Source organism: Jaculus jaculus, chromosome 3 (genome assembly GCF_020740685.1).
Source record: "Jaculus jaculus isolate mJacJac1 chromosome 3, mJacJac1.mat.Y.cur, whole genome shotgun sequence".
Lineage (NCBI taxonomy): Eukaryota > Metazoa > Chordata > Mammalia > Rodentia > Dipodidae > Jaculus > Jaculus jaculus.
In genome coordinates, this window is record NC_059104.1 from 184,620,515 (window position 1) to 184,646,394 (window position 25,880).

General features: G+C 50.9%; 1 protein-coding gene across 1 annotated transcript in view; it reads right to left on the reverse strand.

Moving 5' to 3' along the window:
- The window catches only part of Sergef (secretion regulating guanine nucleotide exchange factor), a 228,881-nt gene that overhangs the window by 177,125 nt on the left and 25,876 nt on the right, over window positions 1–25,880 (reverse strand). Inside the window, 1 exon segment of the mRNA XM_045146373.1 lies at window positions 24,019–24,177. Coding sequence (XP_045002308.1) covers window positions 24,019–24,177 — 159 coding nt within the window.

The following is a 25,880-nucleotide window of genomic DNA, read 5'->3' on the forward strand; positions in this document are numbered from 1 at the left end:
GCTTCAGTCACCCAAGCAGATCCACGGCCGTGTGGGCTTCGCAGGGAGGGAAGAAGGCAGCCTGTGCGGCCCACAGATGCCGGTACCGTTCTGCAGCCTGGATAGGGGCCGTCGGAGCGGCGGTCCATGCCAGTGCTGCTTCCCGTGCCTAACCCGGGAAAGGCACGTCAACGTTTAGTCCAGCTCACCTACTGTAACCTCTCCTGAATCCTCAACTCTCTCCAGAAAAGGGAAGACATACCTTAATTACTCTGTGCACCAACTACACGGCCATTTAGTGGGTGAGAAGATGAAAGCACAGAGAAGTGCCCTCCAAGGGTGCACAAGTGACCCTCCCCCGGCCCAGGGAGCCACGCTGCATGCCCCATTCACTGCGCACTCACTCAACGCTCTTCCTTCACCTACGGTGTGCATTTGACTGAAACCTGTCCTTTGCTCAGGATGCAAGAAGCATCCCAAACTGGCCAACTCCCTCTGCCTCGGCTGGCTAGGATTTACAGTCAGATTGCCTTTGTAGTGGCCAGAGGATGAAATCACTGCTTTGTGAAGGACCCCAGCATTCCTCATCTGGGAAGAAATAGCGAGCTGCTGTATCTTCAGGATACAGAAAGAACTGTTATCACAAACCCTACATGGAATCCTTTCTTTCACATCAAGTAAAGCATCTCAGAACTTTCTGTTATTGATTACTGATGTCTCAGACAGACAAGACAGCCAGAACACGGTGCCATCATTATTACATCTCCAACAGCAAGCCATTCAGCCATCCCACTTACACAGCACTTTTCACCTTCAGAGCACTTTACAAAGATTAACTAATTAATCTTCACACTCTGTGGGGAAGTCATAGACATTGTAGGAGAGAAAAGGCCAGAACCCAGGCCAAGTCAATGGTCAAGCCCACAGTCGGTACACTCTCCACACCTGTTTCTGCCCAGAACACACTGCATCACAGAAGGCTCACCGGGGGGAAAGGGGGACACCACTCTTTTTTAGAAGGACAGTTAGACACAACCTTCCAGGGACCAATACATTCATAAACAGTTAGTCCCCATGAGAACTGACATACAGACTACTGAGCTAATTTACAGGTGAGATTAAATGACTTGGTCAAGTTCAAACAACCAGCCGAGACAGGATCAAGGTTTAAATCAGTGTCTTTGGGCTCCAAGTCCAATGGAACTACCACAACAGCACAGCTAATGAACGCTGACTGACAAAGCAGCCATCTTGACAAGGTGTGAGCAGGTGGGAACACACCGTGTGCCACCCAGCCTCCCTCACTTGGGAGGTGGGCCTGCACAGTCACCATGCAGAACTCTGAAATGAGGTTATTAAAAATACGGATTATGGATTTATGGCACTAGAGTACAGGAAAGTAATGAATCTGCATACAAAAGAAGTTCACTGATGCGCTGGAGACAATGTCTGCCTTGAGTGGAAGCATGCTGTCAAATTCAAGAAGATTCAGATCAAAAGTTTAACACACAAGTCTTTTCCTCAGAGTAAAGAATGATATATTACTGTGATAAAAAATAGATGCAGGGCTGGAGAGATGGCTTAGTGGTTAAGCGCTTGCCTGTGAAGCCTAAGGACCCCGGTTCAAGGCTCGGTTCCCCAGGTCCCACGTTAGCCAGATGCACAAGGGGGCGCAGGCATCTGGACTTTGTTTGCAGTGGCTGGAAGCCCTGGCGCGCCCATTCTCTCTCTCTCTCTCTCTGTCACTCTCAAATAAATAAATAAAAATGAACAAAAAAATTTTTTTTAAAAAATAGATGCATTAATGTCTTCTAAAAAGTATAGGGATGTGTCTCCAGATAAATGAGGGAAATGACAAAACAGCTCAAAATAAAGTCAGCAAGTGAAATATAATCAAAGTCACGTCCACTTAAGGATCAATACAGAATTGCCACAGATTAACATAGAAAACAGCAATGGCCAAGCAAGCAGTCCTAACCAGGAACAGGTAGGAAGTTCAGACTCCTACTGCCCCTGACAGGACTGATTGGACAAACAGCATTTCAGGTTACCTCCTGGACAAGAAAAGAAACCAGGACAGGGAGGGGAGATAGGGCCGAACAGGGAAGGGGAGAGCCACAGTGGAAATGGACAGGACCCGTGAAGCCAGAGGGCCCATGAGGGTCCCAGGAGGAAATCTGGAGAAAAAGGCAAGATTACCAGGTTGGCCCAGGTACAGGGAACTGCCAGACTTGGGGTCAGACCATCACCTACCACCTTGTTTGCCTCCTCTATCACTAACAAACTTTTTCATTTATTTATTAAAATGTATACTTACTAGTATTTTATCATTTACTAATTTTGAAATTTAAAAACTAGATATGATAAGCCAGGCATGGTGACTCACACCTAGTAATTCTAGTACTCAGGAGGCTGAGGCAGGAGGATTGTTGAGAACTGAAGACCAGCATAGGTGGGCTACATAGTGAACTCCAGGCCAATCTGAGCTATACAGTGTGAGACCTTGTCTCAATAAATGTATGTGTAAAATATATGCATTCATACAGAATATATATATTTACACAGAACAAAACACACTCAAAAAACAGAAAATTGAGCTGGAAAGATGGTTCAGTGGTTAAGGCAAGTGCTTTCTTCCAAGGCCAAAATTCCCAGGTTCAATTCCCCAGTACCAACATAAAGCCAGATACACAAAATGGCATGTGTCTGGAGTTCATTTGCAGCGGCTGGAGGCTCTGGCATGTCCCTTCTCTCTGTCTGCCTTACCATTCTCAGTCTCCCCGCCCTCTCTCTCCTTACAAATAAATTAATAAAAATGCTTCTTAAAGGAGCAATATTTTTAATGTGATTTAAAAACCGTACGATACTCTTACGCGCTCCAGCCACCTGTCACGCCCGCGCCCCTGAGGGGCTGGAGTCAGTGACCCTGGCAGACCGCAGATCTGGAGCAGGGGTAGAGGCTGATGAGGAGAACGCCGGGGATGGTATCGTTTTCAAAATATTTTATTTATTTACTTATTTGACAGAGACAGAGGAAGAGGGAGAGAGAATGAGCACGCCAGGGCCTCCAGCCATTGCAAACAAACTCCAGACATGTGCGCCCCCTTGTGCATCTGGCTAACGTGGGTCCTGGGGAATCGAACCTGGGTCCTTTAGCTTGGCAGGCAAACGCCTTAGTCACTAAGCCATTCCTCCAGCCCTGGGATGGTGTACCTTCAACAAAGGACTGAAGGTAGCCAGAAATAACTCGTAGCCAACATGTCCACAGCACCTACCATGTACCGGGCACTGTTCTAAGCATCTTCCACATGCTGTCAACTGTTCCTCCACATAGTCCTCCCAGGGGTACAGGACCCCACCATTTGCATGTGCCAGCGGCAAAAGCGGCAGGCCCTGATCCAGAAACACAGCAACAGTAAGTGAATGAAAAGAAGCCAGGACAGTGACGGGAGTCTGGCCACAGCTAGGACTAAAGCCATAGGACAAAGAGAAAGAAAATAATGTCAGGGCTCGGCACCCACCATGTAGAAGGAAGGAGACAGGCACTATGGTGAGATTTTAGCTTTTCAAAATGGAAAGGAAGTGCCCTTCAATACACGTGCGGGTGCAGATATGCTAGATCAAGGGTCTCATTCATAAGGATCATGAGAATGACTTCATTACCAAATTACTGAACTCCCCCAGGACCTTTGGGATGTCATCAAATAGTCAAACATGCACACGGAGGAAAAAAACACCAGTGCCGCGGGCGGTACACATTCAAGGAGCACTGCGCTGGGTCAGAGGCGAAGGTGGGAGCTGTAGCCAGTCACAGCCACTTACCCCTGGCCAAGCTCACCCTATTCCTTCCAGAGACGGGCATCTGAGGGTGACAGGAAGGCAGATGTGAGGAACGTCCTTATTTTCTTAACAGACTCTGTACAAAAGTGGAACAGTCGCTGATGATGGCAAAATGGAATTAGCAACCACAACTCTGTGAGTCAGAGAGAGACAGGGCCACCAGCCTCTCCACAGGCTCCAAGCCTCACCTTCCGGGACGCCAGAGGCCCTGCTAGAGGCGCGCTCGGCCTGGGTGCTTGTTCGCCACCACCCGTCTACCAGCGCTAGCTCCTCCCGGGGACTCGCTGGGAGCCACCGGGAAGTAACAATGAGGGGCTGGAGAGATGGCTTAGCGGTTAAGCGCTTGCCTGTGAAGCCTAAGGACCCCGGTTCGAGGCTCGGTTCCCCAGGTCCCACGTTAGCCAGATGCACAAGGGGGTGCACGCGTCTGGAGTTCATTTGCAGAGGCTGGAAGCCCTGGCGCGCCCATTCTCTCTCTCTCTCTCTCTGCCTCTTTCTTCTGTGTGTCACTCTCAAATAAATAAATAATAAACAAAAATGACTGGCGCGCCTCATCCTTTGCTGTGCTGTGTGGACAGAAAGAAACTTCATGATTTCAACAGGACTACCTGTCCCAGAGTTGGCGGGCATCTCTTCTGGGCTAGGAGCAGCGGCGAGGGGACGAGGGGTGAGGGAGCTGGAGCACAGGTGCTGGAGACGCACGCAGCGCCCGTCCCCGAGCGCCCCCCTCCTCCTGTCGCCCCGGCTGCCTCTGCTCCCCGAGCTCCTTCCCCGGTGACTCCTGCGGCCCTTGCCCCTGAGCCCACGCCACATGCTGCTGTCCAGCAACCCCGAGAAGCCACCTTCCACACTCTGAAAATATGTATCTCAACTGCACACAGATATCCTTAAAGGACTGCTAGATTCATCCTGTCTCCTCCTTCTGAAAGCCAGAAATATGAGGAGGGACCGTTTGTTTTCACTTATCTCCACATTCTAAAATAATGCCCAAAGCAGGCGCTGGCTCAGTACCTGTTTCCTGGGAAGTCTAACACTGGCTTCCTCCACCTCCTGAGCCTCGCCAGCTCCCGTCCACTAGTCCTAAGAAAACTGCTCACCATCTTTAAGCCTCAGCTGCAGCATGGAAATCACACATTTCAGCCAGGCGTGGTGGCGCACGCCTTTAATTCCAGCACTCGGGAGGCAGAGGTAGGAAGATCACTGAGAGTTCAAGGCCACCCTAAGACTCCACAGTGAATTCCAGCTCAGTCTGAGCTAAAGTGAAACCCTACCCCAAAAAAAGTGAAAAATAAAATAAAATCATACATCTCCTTTGCAGGGGTGGCAGTTACTACAAAGCACCTGGCCAGAGCAGCTTGTGGACAGAAAGAGTTTGTTTTGGTTTTAGTTCTGATGGGAAGTCTATCCTGGGAGGGCAGCATGATGGGGGCAGGCAGCCAGTGCCACACCTTCACGGGAGCATGGAGGCAGAGAAGAGCCACACGAGGTGGGACCGTAGCACCTCCAGGCTCATCCCTAGTGGCCCGTGTCCTCCAGCAAGGCTCTACCTCTACAGGGAAACTTTCCAAACAGTACCACAGAATCAGGACCAGGCACTCCGCGAGTCCATGGGGGCAGTCCGCACGTGAAGCACCGCACAGAGCTAGCGCGAGGGCCCTGGCAGGGTGTGCCCACGACAGCACTGCGGCACGGTGAGCCACCATCACCGTTGTACTCCCAAACTGAACGACACGGTCTGAACGAGGACTTCTGTGGTGCTGCCCACCATGGCCACCAATCTGTCCCATCTTCTCAGGCAGCCCCCACATAACCAGTCACAGAGCCAGTGCTGCGAATGATCATGGGAAAATAGGAAGAGAACTGAAGTCTCCATCCCAGAATTTTGAATTTTTTTAAAAATTTAAACACAGTGGCTGGCACGCCAGGGGTCTCTGATGTACCACATGGCATAGTTCAATTAAAATAACTGATGGAAAAAACAAATGATAGAGAAGGGAGGTGAAGCAAAGTGAGCTAAAGAGAAGGGGGAGGGACGGAAGAGGAATGAGGTTTGGCTACGACCCCTGAGACCTAGGTCCGGACCCTGACTTCTCCCTCGGGCTACATGGTCTTGAACAGACCCCTCCTCCTCTAGGAGCCCAGTTTCCCCAGCCACAAAATGAGAAGAGAGGACCTCTCAGACATTTTCAACTGCAAACTTTCATAACAGCATCCAACTCTCTTCAGGGTCAAAATGAATGGTGAGCAATTTAATTTTATTGACACCCTTGGACTCTTCAGTCTGATCAGTATTGTAAAATGAAACATCCACTCTAATTTCGAAGATGACCTACAGTGAGTAATTTGAATAAAAATGAGACAATTACGTATCACAGTTTTTAGCAAAATGCCCCAAGTTTCTAAAGTTACATCATGAACAGTATCACATAATAAAAGCTTTATAATTTTTTAAGTTGATAAAGGAATACAACTGTTTTCAACTGGAGAGGGGAGGACTGGAAAGAACTGAGTTATCAAGATCTCTGTGTGGGCAATCACAGAAAGACAAACACCACATGTTCTCACTCATCTGTGGTTCCCAACCTGGATCAGCTTGAGGGGAGGCCTAGATAATAGGGAATGAAGGGTGTGAGGGGGGAGAACGAAAGGCGAAGGAAAATAAACACAAAATTAAGCCCAAAATGAACTGGTACCATAGAAATCTTTCTTGTTGAAGGCAGACTAAAAGATATGACTCTCAACAAGATAGGGGGAGTGCCAAAAAAGAAGGGCCCTGGAGAGGAGGCAATGAAGCCTAACCTTAAAAAATTTTGGCTCTGACTTGTTATTCCCGGTACCAGAAACAGGCGATACCCACAGTGAGCTGTTGATCAGAGACCCCTGCGAGGTCCCCGAAACAGGACAGGCTTCTGTCACAGCACTTGATTACCCGCCTGAGGTAAAAGCTAAGACCCTATTGCTGAAGATACCATATGCTGCTGACATAGAACACGGAGCGACCTGGCTGGAATCCAGAAGAGAGCCAGTCCCCAGACAGTTAGCCTATCTGGTGCTAGAAAGTGCTACACAAGCTACTGGGGGAAAGTGGCCAACAATGGTGTGAGCAAGCAGGGGTCTGAGCTCCTCAGAGCCAGACAACCAGACAAGAGATGCACACCGGTGCAATGGTGGCCCACAGCCTTGCTGGCTAACCAATGGCTTTCTGATCGGCTAAGGAACCCATATCTGGAACTGGGAGCCAGGTCTGAATCCTTTGAGGACAAAGATCATGCTCTCCAATGTCAAGCTCCCACTAGTCCTTGGCTAAAAGAGGAGCTACATCCATCAAAATCTCCCTACATTATAACGCTATCCAATTTAACCTACGCTGACTTCACTCTCAGTTGGAGAATCTGTTTTTCTTTTTCACAAAGTAATGAGACCAGAGGAGATAAACCACCCCTCGCATCCCAGTCAAGGCCCGGGCAAAACCACAGAGGAAGTGGAGAGAAGAGCAGGAGCGCTGCCTCCATGAGCCTGACAACCAGCGCCAGGGTGAAGGAGACAGACGTGAGGACACTCAACACCTACCAAAGCAGAGATCCAGAGGCTCTGAGAGCTAATCACTGAAGTAGACCAAAAACATACCTACTAAGGCTCAGGGAATTTTGTAGAAGAGGGGGTGAAAAGATTCTACGAGCCACAGGCTGGAATGTCATGCCCAGAGGCACTGCCTCCCACCAGTAACTGACTGCTGCTCCCCTAACGCATAACCAGCAGCCCCACTGAGGAGGGGCCCTGTGGAATGGGGACAGGGAGGAGGGAAGAGATGGTACCACACCATGCGTCTACACAAAGTGTGTTCTTCATTTATAAACAAAAAAGAGCTCCGTGTGAAACCCTTTGGGCTCTATGATTGAGTCACTGAGGAGAGGGCTCACGGGGTAAAGCACGAGCTGCGCACCATGAGCACCTGAGTTCAAGTCCCCAGAGCCCACATAAAGGCAGACACCAGTAGGCCTCTGTCATCCCAGCTGCCCGGGCGAGATGGGAAGTGGAGACAGGAAAATCTCCTAGGAGCTCGTAAGCAGCCAGCCTGGAGAACACGGTAAACACGACGAGGGGCCAGGGAGGACCGTCCTCTGACCTGACGTGCGCACCACGGCACACGCACGTGAGAGCCCACACGCGCGCGCGCACACACACACACACACACACTCACTCCCTTCCCTCACAGACTGCACACCCCACTGGGGATGAACTAGGTAAATAAATAAAACCAGAGAACCACGATGAAAAGGCAGTCACGAAACAAAAACACTTTGCAAATCTAAATGCAGCTGCTGATGGCAGCGTGGCCGGCACATTCTGAAGCCCACAAGCCTCCAAGGCCGGCTGGGCGGTGAACCCTGCTCTCAAGTGGCAGGACGCTGGGCTTCCTGACCCTCTGGGGTCCAGGAGCCCAACAGCTGGGGAGTCACACCTGGAACCTGAAGAAAATACCCTGCTTGGGGCCAGAGCCTAGGCAGATACTCCCCAACTCTTTTCATTTTCACACACAACAGCTTCCTTGCACACTTTTAAGAGTTATTAATAACACTTTAAAATATAGTTTGCTGCCTAATCTTAGCAGAGTGATTAAAATAATAATAATCATCTTGCTTCTCTCCCTCCCAGCAAGAAAGGAAACTATCGCCCCAGGGATCTGCTAAGAATCCCGCCCTGCAGGGGGCTCGAGCTGGGGTGGGGAAGCGAGGGCGAGAAGCAAGATCAACCCCTCGATTTGAAGAAATGAAGCTGACAGTGGGAGAGAGGGACCCGCCAAGGACACAGTGCTGTGTCCAGAGCGAGGACCCCACTTTCTGCTGCCCCATCGACTCTCACCACCTGGCAGAGGACAGACTGGAAGGTCTGCAGGGTAGAAAGAGGTCCACGTGGTAGGCCCTCTGCACAGTGGCAGAACCTGTTCACCTGGAGAAAGAGCATCCTTTTGAGGGGACTAAAGGGGCCAGGCTCAAAGTTTTCAACCCTCAACGCAAGCTGCTCAACCGTCAGAGCACTTCTAACCCAATCACCCAGAGAGAGAACCGTCGGTCTACCCAAGGTCAAACTGTAAGGCAGAAGCCGAGCCAAGAGGAGAAGCCTGGCCACTCGATTTCTAGCACGTTTTGCCCACAGCTTCTCAAAATCCTACCAGTGAACCTCCCCAAGCGGCCACTGCTACCTGTTTCATCCAATTCCCTGCGGGCCTCCCAGGCTGCGTGCCAAGGAAGAGCAGGCAGGTGCGGTCCACAGGCCCTCGCTGCCTGTCCTGGGCTGGCTGCTTCAAAGGCGCGGGGGCTGCCGACAGCGCAGCTCCACCTCCTCCACGTTCTCCTTTCACTACCTACAACTGCCATGCCTCGGCCTGGACATCACCTTCGGTCTTTTCATCCATGAGAAAAAGATCATCAGCAGTTTCCATCTCTGGGAAGTTAAAAAAAGAAGTGTGAGAGAGAGAAGAAAAGAAAAAAAGGCCAAGCGCCACGCCCAGCTGTCGGCGAGGCCACCGGTGACTCACGGCGCCCAGCTGAAGGCCACAGCCACGGGAGCGCGGCAGACCCACGTCAGCCCAGGCCTGCAGAGCCCATTCCGCTCCCGGGCAGACTGGCCCAAGGCCCCAGAGAAGCAGGACTGGGGACAGGACACAGCCTGGATCCAGTGAGATCCACATAGCCCATCCACCGTCGGAGGAAGCCTGAAAACCTGAGAACCCCCAAATACACCACGTACACCCTTAGCTTCCAAAATGGAACTCTTTTCTACACGGAGAGGCTGGCTAAGATCCAGGAGGAGAGACAAAGTTCACTTTCGTTTCTGGGTGGGCCAGTCACTGACAAAGTAGGAGGGGCGTCTCTTGAAGGCGTTCTCACCCCGCCGCAGGCTTGGCAGGAGAGGTGGGCAGCAAAGCCCAGCAGCCGTACGGACAGAGCCGAGTCCTGCGGCCTGACGTGGAGGACCGAGGGGCTCCAAGCCCCTCCTCGACTCCGTAAGCAGCGGCCCTTCGCCCTGTGCCTGGCCCTAAGTAAGACACCTTATTTTACCAGAGCGGGTGGACTTGTGAATGGCACCATCTGTCCAATATCACCCGTCAGACACACACTGATAAATGACTTATTACTGGGAGCAGAAAAGGTGCCACCCTACAAATTTATCAGGGTGCACTGGACTGTAGGGACACATGAGTGTATTAAAATCATCAGGAAAACCAGGCCCAAGAGCTTTCCGGACACTGACTGCAGAAAGGCGTTGTACTCCCTCACCTGAACCCTACAAAGAAGTGAACCCCGAGCACCATGACAGCGACGGCCGCCCCGCCAGCCCGTCCGACTCCTCAGTGTGTGCATCACGGCCACCTCTGCTGCCCTGCGTGTCCACCCGTGCACCCATCTGGACCTGCTGTCCACCCATTCATGTGGAGCTGGTCTCGCCTTTCCCTCGGCTCTTCCTGGACGTGACTCTAGGGTGGCAGCAACACTCCCCAGCTCCTCCTCCAGCAGGCCATCTCAACACAGTTCCGTCCGTTTCCCAGCTCTGGCCTCTCAGGCCTCTTCGGAACTCAGGGCCTTTATACCTTCCTACGGTCAGATAGCGAGATTTACTGCGCGATACGTGACGTGTAAGGTGGGATCTGAGGGCTAACATGTTGACGTGTAAGGTGGGATCTGAGGGCTAACATGTTGACATCTAAGGTGGGATCTGAGGGCTAACATGTTGATGTCTAAGGTGGGATCTGAGGGCTAACATGTTGATGTGTAAGGTGGGAATCTGAGGGCTAACATGTTGACGTGTAAGGTGGGATCTGAGGGCTAACATGTTGACGTCTAAGGTGGGATCTGAGGGCTAACATGTTGACGTGTAAGGTGGGAATCTGAGGGCTAACATGTTGACGTGTAAGGTGGGATCTGAGGGCTAACATGTAACTAAGAAAGGAATAAAAGAACCAATCTGTGTTTGCCTGACCAGGGCCATCAAGGAAAGCACTTGTATCTGGAAAACTGCAGTGACTGAAATAGTGCCTGGTGAACTTACTGTCATTCTATAAATTCTGACCTTGCAGAAGAAAGTACAAGCATGTTCCTCTGTGTTTACGACACAGAGAGCTCACCAGGGCCCTACACAGACCGCACTGAGCGACAGGACGGGTGAGCGTCAGGAGGAGGAATGCGCAGCGCAGGCCGGGGTGCTGGTCGTTTCAGTGGCAGGGATCAAAGTGCACCGTCAGGCCGGTGGGTGACCGTGACGAGCATTGCAGTTACAGTCAATGCGCGGAGCTCTACAGCTTTGGGTATAGGAAAGGGTGGGTCAGCGGTCAGCAGGGCAGGTCCATGGAGGACAGCCTGTCCTCCCCTTGCTCGGCTCACTGCTGTGTCACTCCCGGATCCCATTTGTCCCTCAGACCCCAGAATAAGACCTCCTTTACCAACAGCCTAGAGCCTAGAGCCCGCGCCTCACCAATGTGACCTGTGTGAGACATGGGCGCGGTCTGGGACTGCCCGAGGGTGTGCGGTCCTAGCAGAGGTGGCGAGCGGCCAAGCTGTGGGGGCCTCCTCGGAGACGCTGACGGCCCCACGGCCACGGACGAAGATGGCATCTGCTGCTCTGGAGCTGTCATGTCATAGGCTCGGTTCCAACCAAATCAGCAAAGCCGTTACTGTGGGCCACCCGCCAAGACCCGGAAACAGTGGGTAAGGGGGCTGGGACAATGAGATTTGTTAAACTGGATTCTCCCTCCAGAAAGGAGACAAGGCATTTTAAGTCACTCTGTAAAGGAGCAATGTGGGGAGAAGAAAGGCCCTGGATAGAGGACCCACTGAGTTCTAACCCTGGCTCTGCTATCCATTAGCTGTGGGAACATGTGGACAAATCAACCTCTCCCTGGGCTTTTGGCTTGTTTACATGTCAAATAAGAATGAGATGGCTGCTCAGAATTAACACTGCATAACTTATTATTTTCACCAAAATGGCAAAGATTAAGCTTCCCTTGATTAGAACTGTGTGCAGTGTGGTCTCTTTTCTGAGCATGAGCCGTGCCCTCGTGGCCTGCGGGCTTCACAGAAGCACGAGTCAAGCTGCCGCGTGTGTGAGGGGTGCCCGGGAGGAAAAGGCACACAGAGGACATGAAAGGTCCCAGCCGTCCCTCCACCAGGCCGAGGAGGACCCCAGGGTGAGAACCCAGCTGCAGCAGCACCACGTTCCATGCCCACACATATGGCGCCAGCCAGGGTACGTGCTCTTTCCCATCCACCGTGCTGTATGACCCTCGTGGTTGACAAGGCGATGGCATCCCGCACTGAGCAGAGTGAGGCCTGGTGGCACCCATGCTCCTCATCTCAGCCTCCCCTCAGGTCCCCTGGGAAATGGGAGTGAGCCTTACTTGGCAAAATTTCTGTAAGAATTAAAGAGATGATGCTTCTCAAGCTCTGGCAAAATGCCTGGCACATGGTATGGCCTTGATAAGTGAGTGACCCCATCTTCACACACTTCTACTTCTCCAGAGCGCTGTCAGGGTACCCCAGAGCAGCTCCTTTTTAGGTCCGTTAAGAAATGCTTCAAGGGCTAGAGAGATGGCTTAGTGGTTAAGCACTTGCCTGTGAAGCCTAACGACCCCGGTTCGAGGCTCCATTCTCCAGGACCCACGTTAGCCAGATGCACAAGGGGGCACACGGGTCTGCAGTTCATTTGCAGTGGTTGTAAGCCCTGGCGCACCCATTTTCTCTCTTTATCTGCCTCTTTCTCTGTGTGTCGCTCTCAAATAAATAAAAATAAACAAAAATAATTTTAAAAAAAAGAAATGCTTCTAGATGAAAGGAAGAATGCTGGCTTCCTGAGTGACCAGAGAGCCAGGTGGCTCCAGTCCCCAGCAGTCACAAACACTGTAAGTTAACCCAGCCCCTGGAAGAAGGGGCTCCACTCAGGGTCCACAGCACCTCAACCTTCACAGAGAGATGGGCCCTGGAGCAGGAAGCAGAGCCTGCGAGAGCCACCTGAGCCAGGTCCTTCCCTGCAGAGTGCCATACATCCTGTCTCTCACAGATGCCTTCAGCATCTCTTTGGGGCACATGAGGGCCCATTCCCATCATACCCAATATCTTTAGTCTCTTCCCACCTTATCTGCACACCAAGCAAAACACAACAGAGTGTATTTTCCACTTCTATATTTGGTCCATGGTATTCCTTCTACTTAGAATGTCCTTCCCTGGCCTATGGCAGTACAAGTATTTGTTGAACAAATGAATGAAGGAGAAAATAAATATACTAATAATTCATGAGGCGTAAAAATTAGGAATCCAAAGCGCGTTTTACAAGCAAAACCTTCAGACACAGAGAGGTTACATGACTTGCCCAGGATGTCAACAAGTAGCAAATCAGAACCCGAACTTCACTCCTTAGACTCTTTGGCCACATCAAGCTTCTCACTAGGTTAAAAAGTCATTCTCAGATTGAAAAAAAAAAAAGAAAAGAAAAGATACAACTGATTCCTCCAAATGGGCCACTTTCCTCTTGGCACATATTGAGGGCACTTTAACGAACAGGCTGTTGCTATGATTAGTGACAGCTCCTAAGGGGCAGGCAAGGTCCCCTGAGGAAGGGCAAGTACAGTGTCATGTGTCAAGAACCTAAAAATGATGGCAAAATTACAGCCTGGCCACTTAAAGCTCACTTCTGAGAGAGCTCCTGGAACAAATCAATGTCCCCCAGGAAGGAGGAGAGTTCCTTGAATGGAACCACAGCCCTTGGCCAGCAACTTCGAGCCCTTCCCAGAACCACACCATGAGCTCTGAGCATGGTGGGCAGCTCCACCACAACTCTATCTCCTTTCCTCCAGAACCCAGCCCCACAGTTCCCACCAGTTTTGTTCCTCCCTCCCCTAGGACCTAGGAAGCTCTGACATACTGAATGTTTGTACCCACCCAAGACACGTCTCAACTCCAACCCCTAATATGATGGTGTAAGGAAGTGGGGCCTCTGGAAAGGGCCAGACCATGAGATGGGGCCTTCATGAACAGGGTTGACCCTCCTACCCTTCCCATAGCATAACAGCAAACGGCCACCTATGAACCAGGAAGCAGAGCCCTGCCAGACGCAGCCTGTGCTTTGGGATGGTGAGAAATCAATGTTACGTTGAAGCCATCCACTCTGTGGAGCTTTGTGACAACAGTCCAAACTGACAAAGATGGTCACTTCCTGCCACACATCCAGTGAGGTCATTCTGAGGGAACAACAAGTGATGACATGAAATGACACTGAATTCTGACATCACAAAGAGCCGGGCTCACGTGTGCGCTTTTCTTCTTACGTGACTGTGCTTTTTAGAAAACCACTCACCCTCTCTGAGCCTCAGCCACCACCTGCAATGCAAGGGAAGTGAACTCAGCCTTAGAAGACTACAAGAGGTCATAAGGTCCACACTGAGCACAGCACTTAGCGCTTGGCAGATGTACGTGCTTAGCAGCCCCAACCTGACCCTCTCGGGGATTTAGAAACCATTTCTACACTTGTTCAACCAACTGTGTTAACTCATGTTCACTGCAGCATGTCTCTGGCAAGGCCGTGGGCCTGGCCATCTGTTGGGTACAGGGGCCTGAAGGATACCCCCTACCTCCATCCATGACACAGGCCTCAGGAAGAACAGAGGAGTGAGGGGAGCTCTGTCCTTGCTGTGAGTGGAAATCATGAGAACCAAAAAGATGCAGATCAAGACTGGCCCCTTCCTATCCGGCTTCTGGCCTGGGCCCTTATCTGCTGGCTCTCTTCTGGGTAGCAGGGTAGAGGCCAGACCAGCCTCAGTAGCTCCTCTCACCAGCAAGGAACAGCACGCGCAGAGGTCATCAGCTCTGACCTTGCTGAATCGGACTCTGGACATTGGCCCTGCCCACCCTGGCCCCAAGGCTGTCTGCCTGCCCACTGCTGCCATCTGGTGGCCCCCTGGGCCTTGCTGCATTTGGCTTTGATCAAGCTCTGAGCAAAGCTTCTTCTCCAGAGGGTGATTCTTGCTTCAGCTTCAGGTGGACACACCTTGCACTTCTCCAGGCCACAGATCAATGGGGTGATCACTGCCAAACACAAAAGCCACAAGCATGCCAGGTATTCATCCTTCTGGCCCAGAGGGTCAGCTGGGAGCCTGGCCTCCCTTCCCAGAGGAGAAGGAGTGCTCAAGGTCGCCTAGCTGCCTAGCTCTCAGACCAGCGCACGGTTCTACTTGACCACAGTCCCTAGGGTAGGCAGGCACTAACAAACTAAAAATAGTCGGCACAGGGCCCAGGAAACACAGCCTTTGGGAGATGGGGAATAGGCTTCCAGAAAGCCTTGCAAACCTCCATAAATGCCAAGGCATAACACATAAACTGGCTAAGCTGAAAAACTTACTATAAAAAAGTGCTGCTGCGCCCTGACTTTGGAGGGCAGTGTTCAAGAGGACACCCGTGGGGTCTTCTGTAGGCAGCCTCCAACTCCCCACTGCAAGCTGGACCCCCCTAAACGAGGCAGACACTGTGTTTCATGGGCCCTCCACCTGACCACACACTCCAGACAGGTCAGGAAGTTCCTAACTCCAGGCTGCACAGGCTCTGGGTAGAAGAGCTCAGGAAAATGTGTCCCACTAGACCCCTTAGGTTCCCAGGAGCTGTCCACTGTGCAGGCCTGGCTCTGTCTGCAGCCATCTACTGTGCCCTATAATGCAGACTCTACAAGAAATGATGTTTGACAATATATATATGGGTCACTGGGCTTCCCTTGCTCCCATCAATTCACATCTGCAATATATTTAATGTCTTACTGAATGGGGCTCGAAGTCCCTCTACCTACAAAATGCTAGAATCTGAAACCCAAAGGCAAATACCGGCTACCTTCCCACTTCCCATGGACAGAAGTAGGAAGGGAATGTCATCGAGCAATGCTGCCCCCTCGTGGTTGGATACATTCACTACATACTTCCAGCTCAGATCACTAGGCTCCCACTGGATCCCACCCTAAACTCACGCCAGCAGCCAAAGGTGGTGGCCAAAGGCAAGGACACCAGCATCAAGGAATCAGTTCCACCTCTCAGCTGGTTCCACAAAGGTGAAAAAAACCATCATCTTTAGGAGCCAATATATTTTGGAGCTCTAAGGACCTTTTGTGACCTCCTCTCACCTCTTCAGATGAGGAAACCAAAGCTTAAGGATGTTCGGAAGGGACACCCAAGGTCATCAAGCTGACTCATGACTGAACCAAAAATAGATGCCTAATTTCTTGCCTCCTACTACACCCTCTTGCCCCTTTCCCATACGACCTTTCAATTGAGGCCCAGGGAAGAGCCTTGTCAAGGACATCCGTGCAGGAATTGCAGGAATCTCTGACAGAGGGACTGGATCCATGGATTGAGGGGTAAGCCACTGATCTCGGTGGCTTTTAAACAGCATTTACGAGGGTCATAACTACACCGCAAATTACATATCCAGTACAGGAAATATACAACCCCACCCAGCAGAGAGAATATGCGGGCACATTTCCTTCTGCTCTGCTTATAGAAACACTTTTTAAAACAAATTAGGAGCTATAGTATATTATTAGCTACTCCTTTCACTATAGTATGAGCATATTTCTCTGAAATTAAATCTTCTATAATCTTTTAGTTGATGTCTGTATACTATTTCAACATATCGCTGTACTAGAATTAAACAACCTCCCTTTGGATTCATTTGTTTCAGTCATTAGAAATTAGGCTGTGTGAGTGGCCTTCTGCTTGTTCCCTGGACATATCCACGACTATTTTCTTAAACCAGGTTTCTTTTCACAGGATAGAACTCTGGAGCCGGAATAGCCATAAAGGTCATTATGTCCACAATGCCCTATGGGCCCCATGGAAGACGGGAGTTGAGCATCTTGTCAGAGGAAAACAAATTCATACACCTCCACCTCCTAAAAAGTGACCTTCCCAAAGCCCAACCACAATGTCTTGCCCTTCCCTCCCATTCTTGCCCACAGTGACTTCTCCTTCGGAAACCCTAGACCTCAGTGGCTCAGCCACTCCACTGGCCCTCTGCCACATTCTCTTATTCCTCCACTAAATGTTTAACTTATTCGTCCAAACACAAGCTTCCTGAAGCTCGCTCTGAATGTTGGGTATCCCTGTATTCCAGACAATGGTGCTCTTTCTAGAATCAACAGTGCACATTCCTGCCAGAGGCTCGAAGATCGAGAGTGTTCCATCCTCATTGCAGGGAGAGCGTGTTAGCACTGGCGCACTGAAGCAAGATGCTTCTGTGAAGAACACAGAGGCTTACTTGAGAGCAAGAGCACTGGGAGGCACCTGTGACTTAAATGTAGTGCGGCAGGCATGGAGACGAACGGCCAAGTTCAAGCCTAAGCTCTGCCCATCCACACACCAGGCCAGTGCAGTTCACCAGCCAGGGGCTTGTCTGTGAAGGAAGGAGAATGTGCCACAGCTGCCACAGGCTCGGGAAGGGAAACGCAGCTCGTCCACGCGCCCCAGGTGCCTGTGACGCCCGCCCTGGACAATCCGGGGTCCTCCAGTTTACATGTGCACACCCACTCACGGAATCAATGGCTGCACCCTTCACTAAAAAGCGAGGCTGTGAGCGAGAGTGCATGTGGAAGCCAGAGGATAATCTCAGGTGTCGTTCCTCAGGCACCAGCCACCTCTTTGGGGGACAAGGTCTCCGGCTGACGTGGAGCTCACCCAGTAGGCCAGCAAGCCCCTGGGATGTGCCTGTCTCCATCTCCCATCACTGCCATGGCACTGCATTCAGCAGTTCACGTGGACACTGGGGATCAAACTCTGGTCTACACTTTCCCCACTAAACTGTCTCCTCGGCCCCAAAAGCAGGGTTTTCTTAGAGCACAACTTCCTGTACAGAAGGAACTACCACACCCGGAGGATTAACGAGTTTAGGTCATCCGCATCTCCTCAAGAGAATGACAGGCAGAAGGAACCTTGAACCAAGAGCCGCGAGGCTTGAGCTCCGGTCCTGCTCCTTCGCTCACTCCCCGCCCCGAGCCCTCAGCCTCAGTTCCAAACTGAGGGTGTCAGCTCAGATGTTCTCTAGCATCCCATCCGCTGCTGGCATCCTGAGGGTTCTGGGCTTTTAAAGGAAACGACTTCAGGTACCAATGATAATGAAGCAGTACTGCCCATTTCAAAACAGTCTTTTGGGTTCCCCTTCACTTTCAACCACGGGGTTCCAAAGTTTGAAAGCAAGCATAATGAATTCCAAACCACCTGCTTCAAATGCAGACTTTCCCTGAGCTCTGCGGAAGTTTCGTGATCTACGGTCCCAAAGCAGATAGAGTAATACACAATGTCACCCTCTTCTGGTAGGAATCTTGGCCTCAGTCAGCACTGGGCATATTTATAAACTCAGTTCTGTGTGGATCAATGGCTGCGCTGGGCTATCACTGACACACACACAACAGATGCCGTGAAACAGCTCTTGGTCTATGGTTCCTGAAGGAAGCAGAGTAGCTAAGAGACGGTCCTGGCACAGGAGAATCTCCTCTTCAGAAAAGAAAGAGGCAAAACCTCTCACAATAGCACCGAACCTGAGGGCAGCAGGACAGGGACCACACCTGCTGAGGCAAAATGGGGTGTTCAGACAAGCGGCCACAAAGTCACATCTCCGTTCCTGGTTTCAGTTCTCTCTTTGTCATTGAGAAAGATGTCTTCTCTACCTCTGATTTTCTAAAGCTTCTAGGGTGTTAGTACTCTCTCAGGTGACACTGAAGAAAGAAAGATTGTCAAAGAACTCTGCATTTGGTTTCATGTTTTCAACCCGCATCCCCTGCGACACCACAGGGCCACTCTGGGAAACTGCAGGGCCCAAGGAAAGCTTTCAGCAGCCCAGCATCTGGACTCTAGACGTTCTGACCAGCCCCACATTAGCACTTGGATCTGGTGAAAAGCATTCCCCTTGAAATCCTAATAAGCCGTCAGCACTCCGCATTGGTAAGCACTGATAATCTGTACTCTTCAGGATGGTCCTGAACCTACCTGTTGTTACCCACCCAGAGGTGTTCCTAACTAGCCCCACAGAGACCTCTGCTGGAATGAAAAGAAATAAGGCACGGAAGTCCCGAGAGCTCTGGAGTTTGCGAAGGGGGTAGACACAGATGTGACAGAGAGGACACATGGGCCAGTCCTGTGCCATACACGCTAATCCACCATCTCCCGTGATCCTCACAGAAGGTCGTCAATTATCCTCCAGTCTTTGAATGAGGAAGTATGTTCAGAGAAGTCGGGCTTGTTCATTTGTATATCACAGACTACTCCTAAATGCCAAGAGCTGAGGATACAAGAAGGAGCAAAACCAAGCATAACTCCTTCCCTCAAGGAGCTTGTTAGGCAAGCAGGGAAGGAATTAGACGAAGAATCCACAAGGAAAAAGGACTGTGGCTCAGTTGGTAGAGCACCTGACTAGCATGCACAGCCCTGGGTTCAACTGTTAGCACTGTATGAATTGGACATGGTAGTACATGCTTACAATGCTAACACGCCAGAGGTGAAGGCTAGCGGGTCAGAAGTTCAAGGTCACTGACCACTACATAGTGAGTTCAAGGCCAGCCTGGGTTTTATATGAGACCCTGCTTCAAAACAATAATAAAAAACACAAATAAGAGGTTTATGTGGCATGAGATAAAAGATGACCAGACAACCACGAAGGTGACAGTGCACACGGGGAGAGGTGTGGAGACGGAGCACACGGGGAGAGGTGTGGAGACGGAGCACACGGGGAGAGGTGTGGAGACAGAGCACACGGGGAGAGGGGTGGAGACGGCGCACACGGGGAGAGGGGTGGAGACGGCGCACACGGGGAGAGGTGTGGAGACAGAGCACACGGGGAGAGGGGTGGAGACGGCGCACACGGGGAGAGGGGTGGAGACGGCGCACACGGGGAGAGGGGTGGAGACGGCGCACACGGGGAGAGGGGTGGAGACGGCGCACACGGGGAGAGGGGTGGAGACGGCGGACACGGGGAGAGGGGTGGAGACGGCGGACACGGGGAGAGGGGTGGAGACGGCGCACACGGGGAGAGGGGTGGAGACGGCGGACACGGGGAGAGGGGTGGAGACAGCGCACACGGGGAGAGGTGTGGAGACGGAGCACACGGGGAGAGGGGTGGAGACGGCGGACACGGGGAGAGGGGTGGAGACGGCGCACACGGGGAGAGGGGTGGAGACGGCGCACACGGGGAGAGGGGTGGAGACGGCGGACACGGGGAGAGGGGTGGAGACGGCGCACACGGGGACAGGGGTGGAGACGGCGCACACGGGGACAGGGGTGGAGACGGCGCACACGGGGACAGGGGTGGAGACGGCGCACACGGGGACAGGGGTGGAGACGGCGCACACGGGGACAGGGGTGGAGACGGCGCACACGGGGAGAGGTGTGGAGACGGAGCACACGGGGAGAGGGGTGGAGACGGCGCACACGGGGAGAGGGGTGGAGACGGCGGACACGGGGAGAGGGGTGGAGACGGCGCACACGGGGAGAGGGGTGGAGACGGCGCACACGGGGAGAGGGGTGGAGACGGCGCACACGGGGAGAGGGGTGGAGACGGCGCACACGGGGAGAGGGGTGGTGACAGTGGACACGGGGAGAGGTTTTCCAGTCAACATCACGACATGCCTGGATCTTGCACTGACACATTCATTTGCAGATTGCCACAGCCCTATGCAGAATATAGGTAGGCTTCATGTCCTACTTGACAGATACATAGGAAACTAAGGCCTAGACAGGTAAAATGATTTAGTCCAGACTACCCAGCTCTGTCATCCAACTTTCTGAAAGTGCTCCAGCCAGGAAGCCATGAATCTTAACAAGACAGCTGCAGGATACTGAGCCTGGTAAAGTCACCCAGGAGCGCCGTCAAGTTCCTGAGAACAACGATCACAGGTAATCAGCAGCTTGGGAAAAGCTTCTAGAACCCAGCACCACCAGCCTGAGACACAGGTACCCTTGCCAACTCTCCCAGATTAGAACAGGTTCTCCTGGACACTTTCCAAGTGCCTCTGACTAACAGAAAAGTATTTTTCCATTGCAAACACTGAGGGCGGACAACAGACTCCTGAAGGGGAGGGCAGCAAGCACATCGAGAGCCCCGTACAGACCATCTGGAAAGCTCTCTTGATGCCATGCAATCTGCCCTAGCTAAGCACCTGCCACCAGGGACATCCATCTTGGGCAGCATGTCTCAACTGTGGCACTGGGAACATTTGGATTGGAGGAGGTTTTGTGTAGGGCTGGGAGTGCCCTTTGCAGTGCAATGACATGTGGTGGCTTCCTTGGTCTCTACCCCTGTACGTCAGTAACAACCTCCAGGTGTGACAACCACAAATGTCTCCAGCCAAGGCAACGTCTCCATGGGACAAAACTCAACTCTGGCTGAGAAATACTGATCCAGAAAGCTCCGCCTTCCTTTCACCTTATTCTATCTGATCATCTGGCCAGACACATGGCCACTGTGCTGAAACTCTGGTTCTCACACAGCTAAGGCCTCCCCAGTCAGGAGCTGTGCACTATTGGGTCCTCAAGCCTGGCTGAGGAAGCACCACCCCTGGGGTTTTGAAAACAACCAGAGTCAAACAACTCCTTGTTCTACTAATGAGCTGTTTCTGACCCCATGAGAAAATCCTGTGCCTGCTGCTGTGAGCAGCTGAGTTTGAATGGGTGCTTCTTCTCAGTGACATCAGGCCAGGGCAAGGGCCTCCTATAAGGAACATGAAATCAGTGGCTCAAATAGCAGGAGGCTCCCATTTACCCAACATTTAGTACAACCACCAGATATGCAGACATCCCAGCTTTGAACCTTTCTGGTCTTAGGAGAAAGGGGAAAGTTATGCCGGGCGTGGTGGCACACACCTTTAATCCCAGCACTCGGGAGGCAGAGGTACGAGGATTGCCATTGAGTTCAAGGCCACCCTGAGACTACATAGTGAATTCCAGGTCAGCCTGGGACAGAGAGAGACCCCACCTCAAAAAAAAAAAAAAAAAAGAAAGAAAGACTTACAGCTAGAATAGACATGCACAAAGAGATCCTCCCAGCTAGATGGATGGGTGGATAAGCTTTCCAATTCTATTTTTTGGTGTTTGCATATGTATATGGTATGCATGCATGTGTGTATGCATAGTCATATGCATGTAGACACATGTGCAGGTGGAAGCCAGAAGTTAGTCTTCCTCAGTCACTCTCCACCTTATTCTCTGAGACAGTGTCTCTTACTAAGCCCAGAGTTTACTGGCTTGGTAGTGGACCCCAGGGATCCTCCTGGCTCTGCTTCCCAAGTGCTGGCATGACAAGCACATACCACCATTTTTACGTAGATGCCAGGGATCCAAACTCAGTCCTCATGCTGGGGCGGCATGCACCTTACACTTTAAGCACCTCCACAGTCCCTTCCTCTATATACCAGACTTAAGCCCTACTTATACACTCAAGGAAGAAAGCAAGGTCCATGTCTTCGCTCCTGTTTCTCTAAAAGTCAGCACAGTGCTCAACAGGTTCCTAATAAGCATGAACCGTTTTGATCGCACACCTGATTCCAGAGACAAAGGAAGCCTTCTGTTCGTAAGCCAGTGGGGCCCAGAAAAGAAGTCGGAAATCCTGGCCATGCACCCTGCCTCATGTGCACTGCAGTAGATGTAGGTTCTCTTAACTAGCAACACTTTGACAGAGGAAAATGAATGCATTTTCTGAGAAGCAATGGAGACATAGAAGTGAGCAGGCCTGCAGGAAGAGGGACCAACCATTGCATGCATCAGTAGCTACTGCTACAGTGAGTCTCATTGAGAATCCAGGCCAGGCGTGGTGGCATACGCCTTTAATCCCAGCACTCAGAAAGCACAGGTAGGAAGATTGCCATGAGTTTGAGGACACACTGAGACTACATAGTGAATTCCATTATGGGAGGGAGACTCTATCTCAAAAAAAAAAAAAAGAAGAAGAAGAGAATCCAGGGTTGGAGAGATGGCTCAGCAGTTAAGGCACTTGCATGCGAAGCCTAAGGACACAAGTGCACCTCTCCAGATCCCACATTAGCCAGACACACAAAGGTGAGGCAAATGCAAGGCTGCATGTGCCCACTAGGTGGCGCAAGCGTCTGGAGTTCAATTGCAGTGACTGAGGCCTTGTTTTCTCTCTTCTCTCTCAAAAAAAAAAAAAAACTGAAAAAAAGAAGAGAATCTACAGACAGGCCCAATCTTCATGCCTTAACTCTTTGAGGAAAGAAATTACTTTCATCCAAATGAACGCCACACCTTCCTGAGAGGATCATCTAAACTGGTGATACAGATGTTTTATCATGCATCTTTCTTTTTTTTTTTTTAATTTTTTTTCTTTTATTTTTATTTATTTATTTGAAAGCAACAGACAGAGAGAAAGAGGCAGAGAGAGAGAATGGGCGAGCCAGGGCTTCCAGCCTCTGCAAACAAACTCCAGACGCGTGCGCCTCCTTGTGCATCTGGCTAACGTGGGACCTGGGGAACCGAGCCTCGAACCGGGGTCCTTAGGCTTCATAGGCAAGCGCTTAACCGCTAAGCCATCTCTCCAGCCCTCATGCATCTTTCTTAAACAAGCTTCTATTCCAAAATGATAAGAACATTCTTTTTAAATATTTTATTTATTCTTATTAATTTATGAAAGAAAGAAAAAGAGGCAGATAGAGAGAATGGGTGTGCCAGGGACTCTAGCTGCTGCAAACAAACTCGGGAGGCATGTGCCACCCTGTGCATCTGGCTTACATGGGTGCTGGGGAATCAAACTTGGGTCCTTAGACTTTGCAGGCAAGGCCCTTAACCACTAAGCCATCGCTCTCTCCAGCTCAAATTAAGTTTGTTTTACAAAGCAAGGTCTCACTCTAGCCCAGGCTGACCTGGAATTCATGATGCAATCTCAGGGTGGCCTCAAATTCACAGTGATCCTCCTACCTCTGAGTGCTGGGATTAAAGGCATGTGCCACCATGCCCAGATAAGATTTTTTAAAGGATTAATTAAAGGCATCACTAATACAAATGCTGGCAAGTCAATATTTGTGTGCACAGATGTGGAGGGTATGACTTACCAGAGAGAGCTGAAACTGGCTCCCCCCCCAAAAAAAAAATCCTTAACCCCAAGCACCAGTGTCGGTTTAGACAACCGTCCCCAGCTGTCCTTCCCAGCCCCATATTTTCTGCTGCATTCTCACCTGTCTGAGCAACTAGGTGCGTCCACCCGCTCCAGATGGCAGTGACCTTTTCATTCTGAAAAGAGCATGCTTCTATTTTCTGGGGCACAGGAAGGAAAGCAGCCTGGCAGGCCAGTTGCCCGTGCTTGTTACTGCCCCAGACATGCAGCTCTCCTGCATCTGCAACAGAAGGAGAACAGGAGGTGAAGGAAGATCGCCAAGATGACGGAGACAACACAGCGCTGAGGAGAAGAGGTTGAAAGGAGCTGCGTCGCACTACACCGCAGTGCTCAGTGGCACCGAGCACACTCACGTGTGCCACACCAAACACACCATGCCTACAAGAGCCCTGTGCACAGGAAACGAGGAAGACCTATTTCTTTGTTTTCTGTATATACTCGCATACCTTTAGTTAGGAAGAAAATGTTTAACTTTTTAAAATAAGAGGTTAGAAGATGTGCTATTAGAACTGCTGGGCGTGGTGGCGCACGCCTTTAATCCCAGCACTCGGGAGGCAGAGTTAGGAGGATCACCGTGAGTTCAAGGCCACCCTGACACTACAGTGAATTCCAGGTCAGCCTTGGCAAGAGCAAGAACCTACCATGAAAAACCAAAACAAACAAAAAAAAAAAAAAGATGTGCTATTAGACTTTAAGTTCAAGGCCAGCCTGGGACTACAGAGTGAGTGCCAGGTCAGCCTGGGCTAGTGTGACACCCTACCTTGGCGGGGTGGGGGTGGGGGGTGGGGGGATGCACTAGTAAAGGTCAAACTTTTTTAAACGAAGGGAAACGCAGTGCGCCGTGCCCAGCAGAAGACACGAAGCTACCACTTTCCATCTGTGCAGCCTCTCGGCTTGCTTCAGCCTTGCAATAATCCTGTGATGTAAGCAGACATGACTGACATTGTGATTTAATAGGACAAAGAAGCAAGTTCAGAGTCAAGTGACTCTGGCTTCTATTCCTGGATCTGCTAACTAGCTATTGACCCTGGACAAATCACTTCCTTCCTGAGCCTTAGTTTCACCAGCTGAATATTGGATGGAAGGGCAGCTGGTCCAGAAGGGCAGGCAATATGACCATGGACACCGATAACAAGAGCAATTGGTGAGGAACAGTAGAAAACCAACAAGCACATGACTGTCAGAGAGGCATTCAAGTTCAAAAATAATTTTTAGATGAAAGTCAAACAAAATGATGCCAAGGCTATAATTTGGCCTACAGGCTGTCAATCGGTAACTTCCCCGAGCTGTTCTGTAAGCTTTCCTAGCCCTAACACGCAAGACTCCACAACCACCCAGCCAACAGCACGAGCCATGTGCTTACGGAGCATCTGAAACGTGGCTAGTGCAAATGAGACATCAGTGGCAAAATACATGCTGGACTGCAAAGACATCAATAATTTTCATGCTGGTTATATGCTAAAATAATATTGTGGATATTCTGAGTTAAGTAAAACATATTAATAGAAATAATTTCACCTGTTTCATTTTACTTTTTTCAATATGGCTCACACTTTATTTCTATCAGACAGCACTGTCCTCAAAGATAAATTCATATAAAAGGCTGACAAATGTTAAATGACTTTTCATGACCACTTGGCTAATCAGGACACATGGCAGTAGAGGAACAGGAAGCCAGGACTTCATTTCCACTGCATTTTGTGATTTCCCAAGAAGACTTGATAGCATTGCTTGAGCTAGGGAAGACCCATATATTCCACCAAGCTGATCCAAAGCCAAACAGTATCATTAAAGGGCTTGAGACCAGAGTCCAGGAGTCTCCAGTTCAATTCCCACAGGCTCCTCACTGGCACTTGGCACGGCAGAGCACGTCACTGGGGCAGTTTCCGGGAAGAAGCAGGGAAAGGCTGCCTCGGTCTCCCG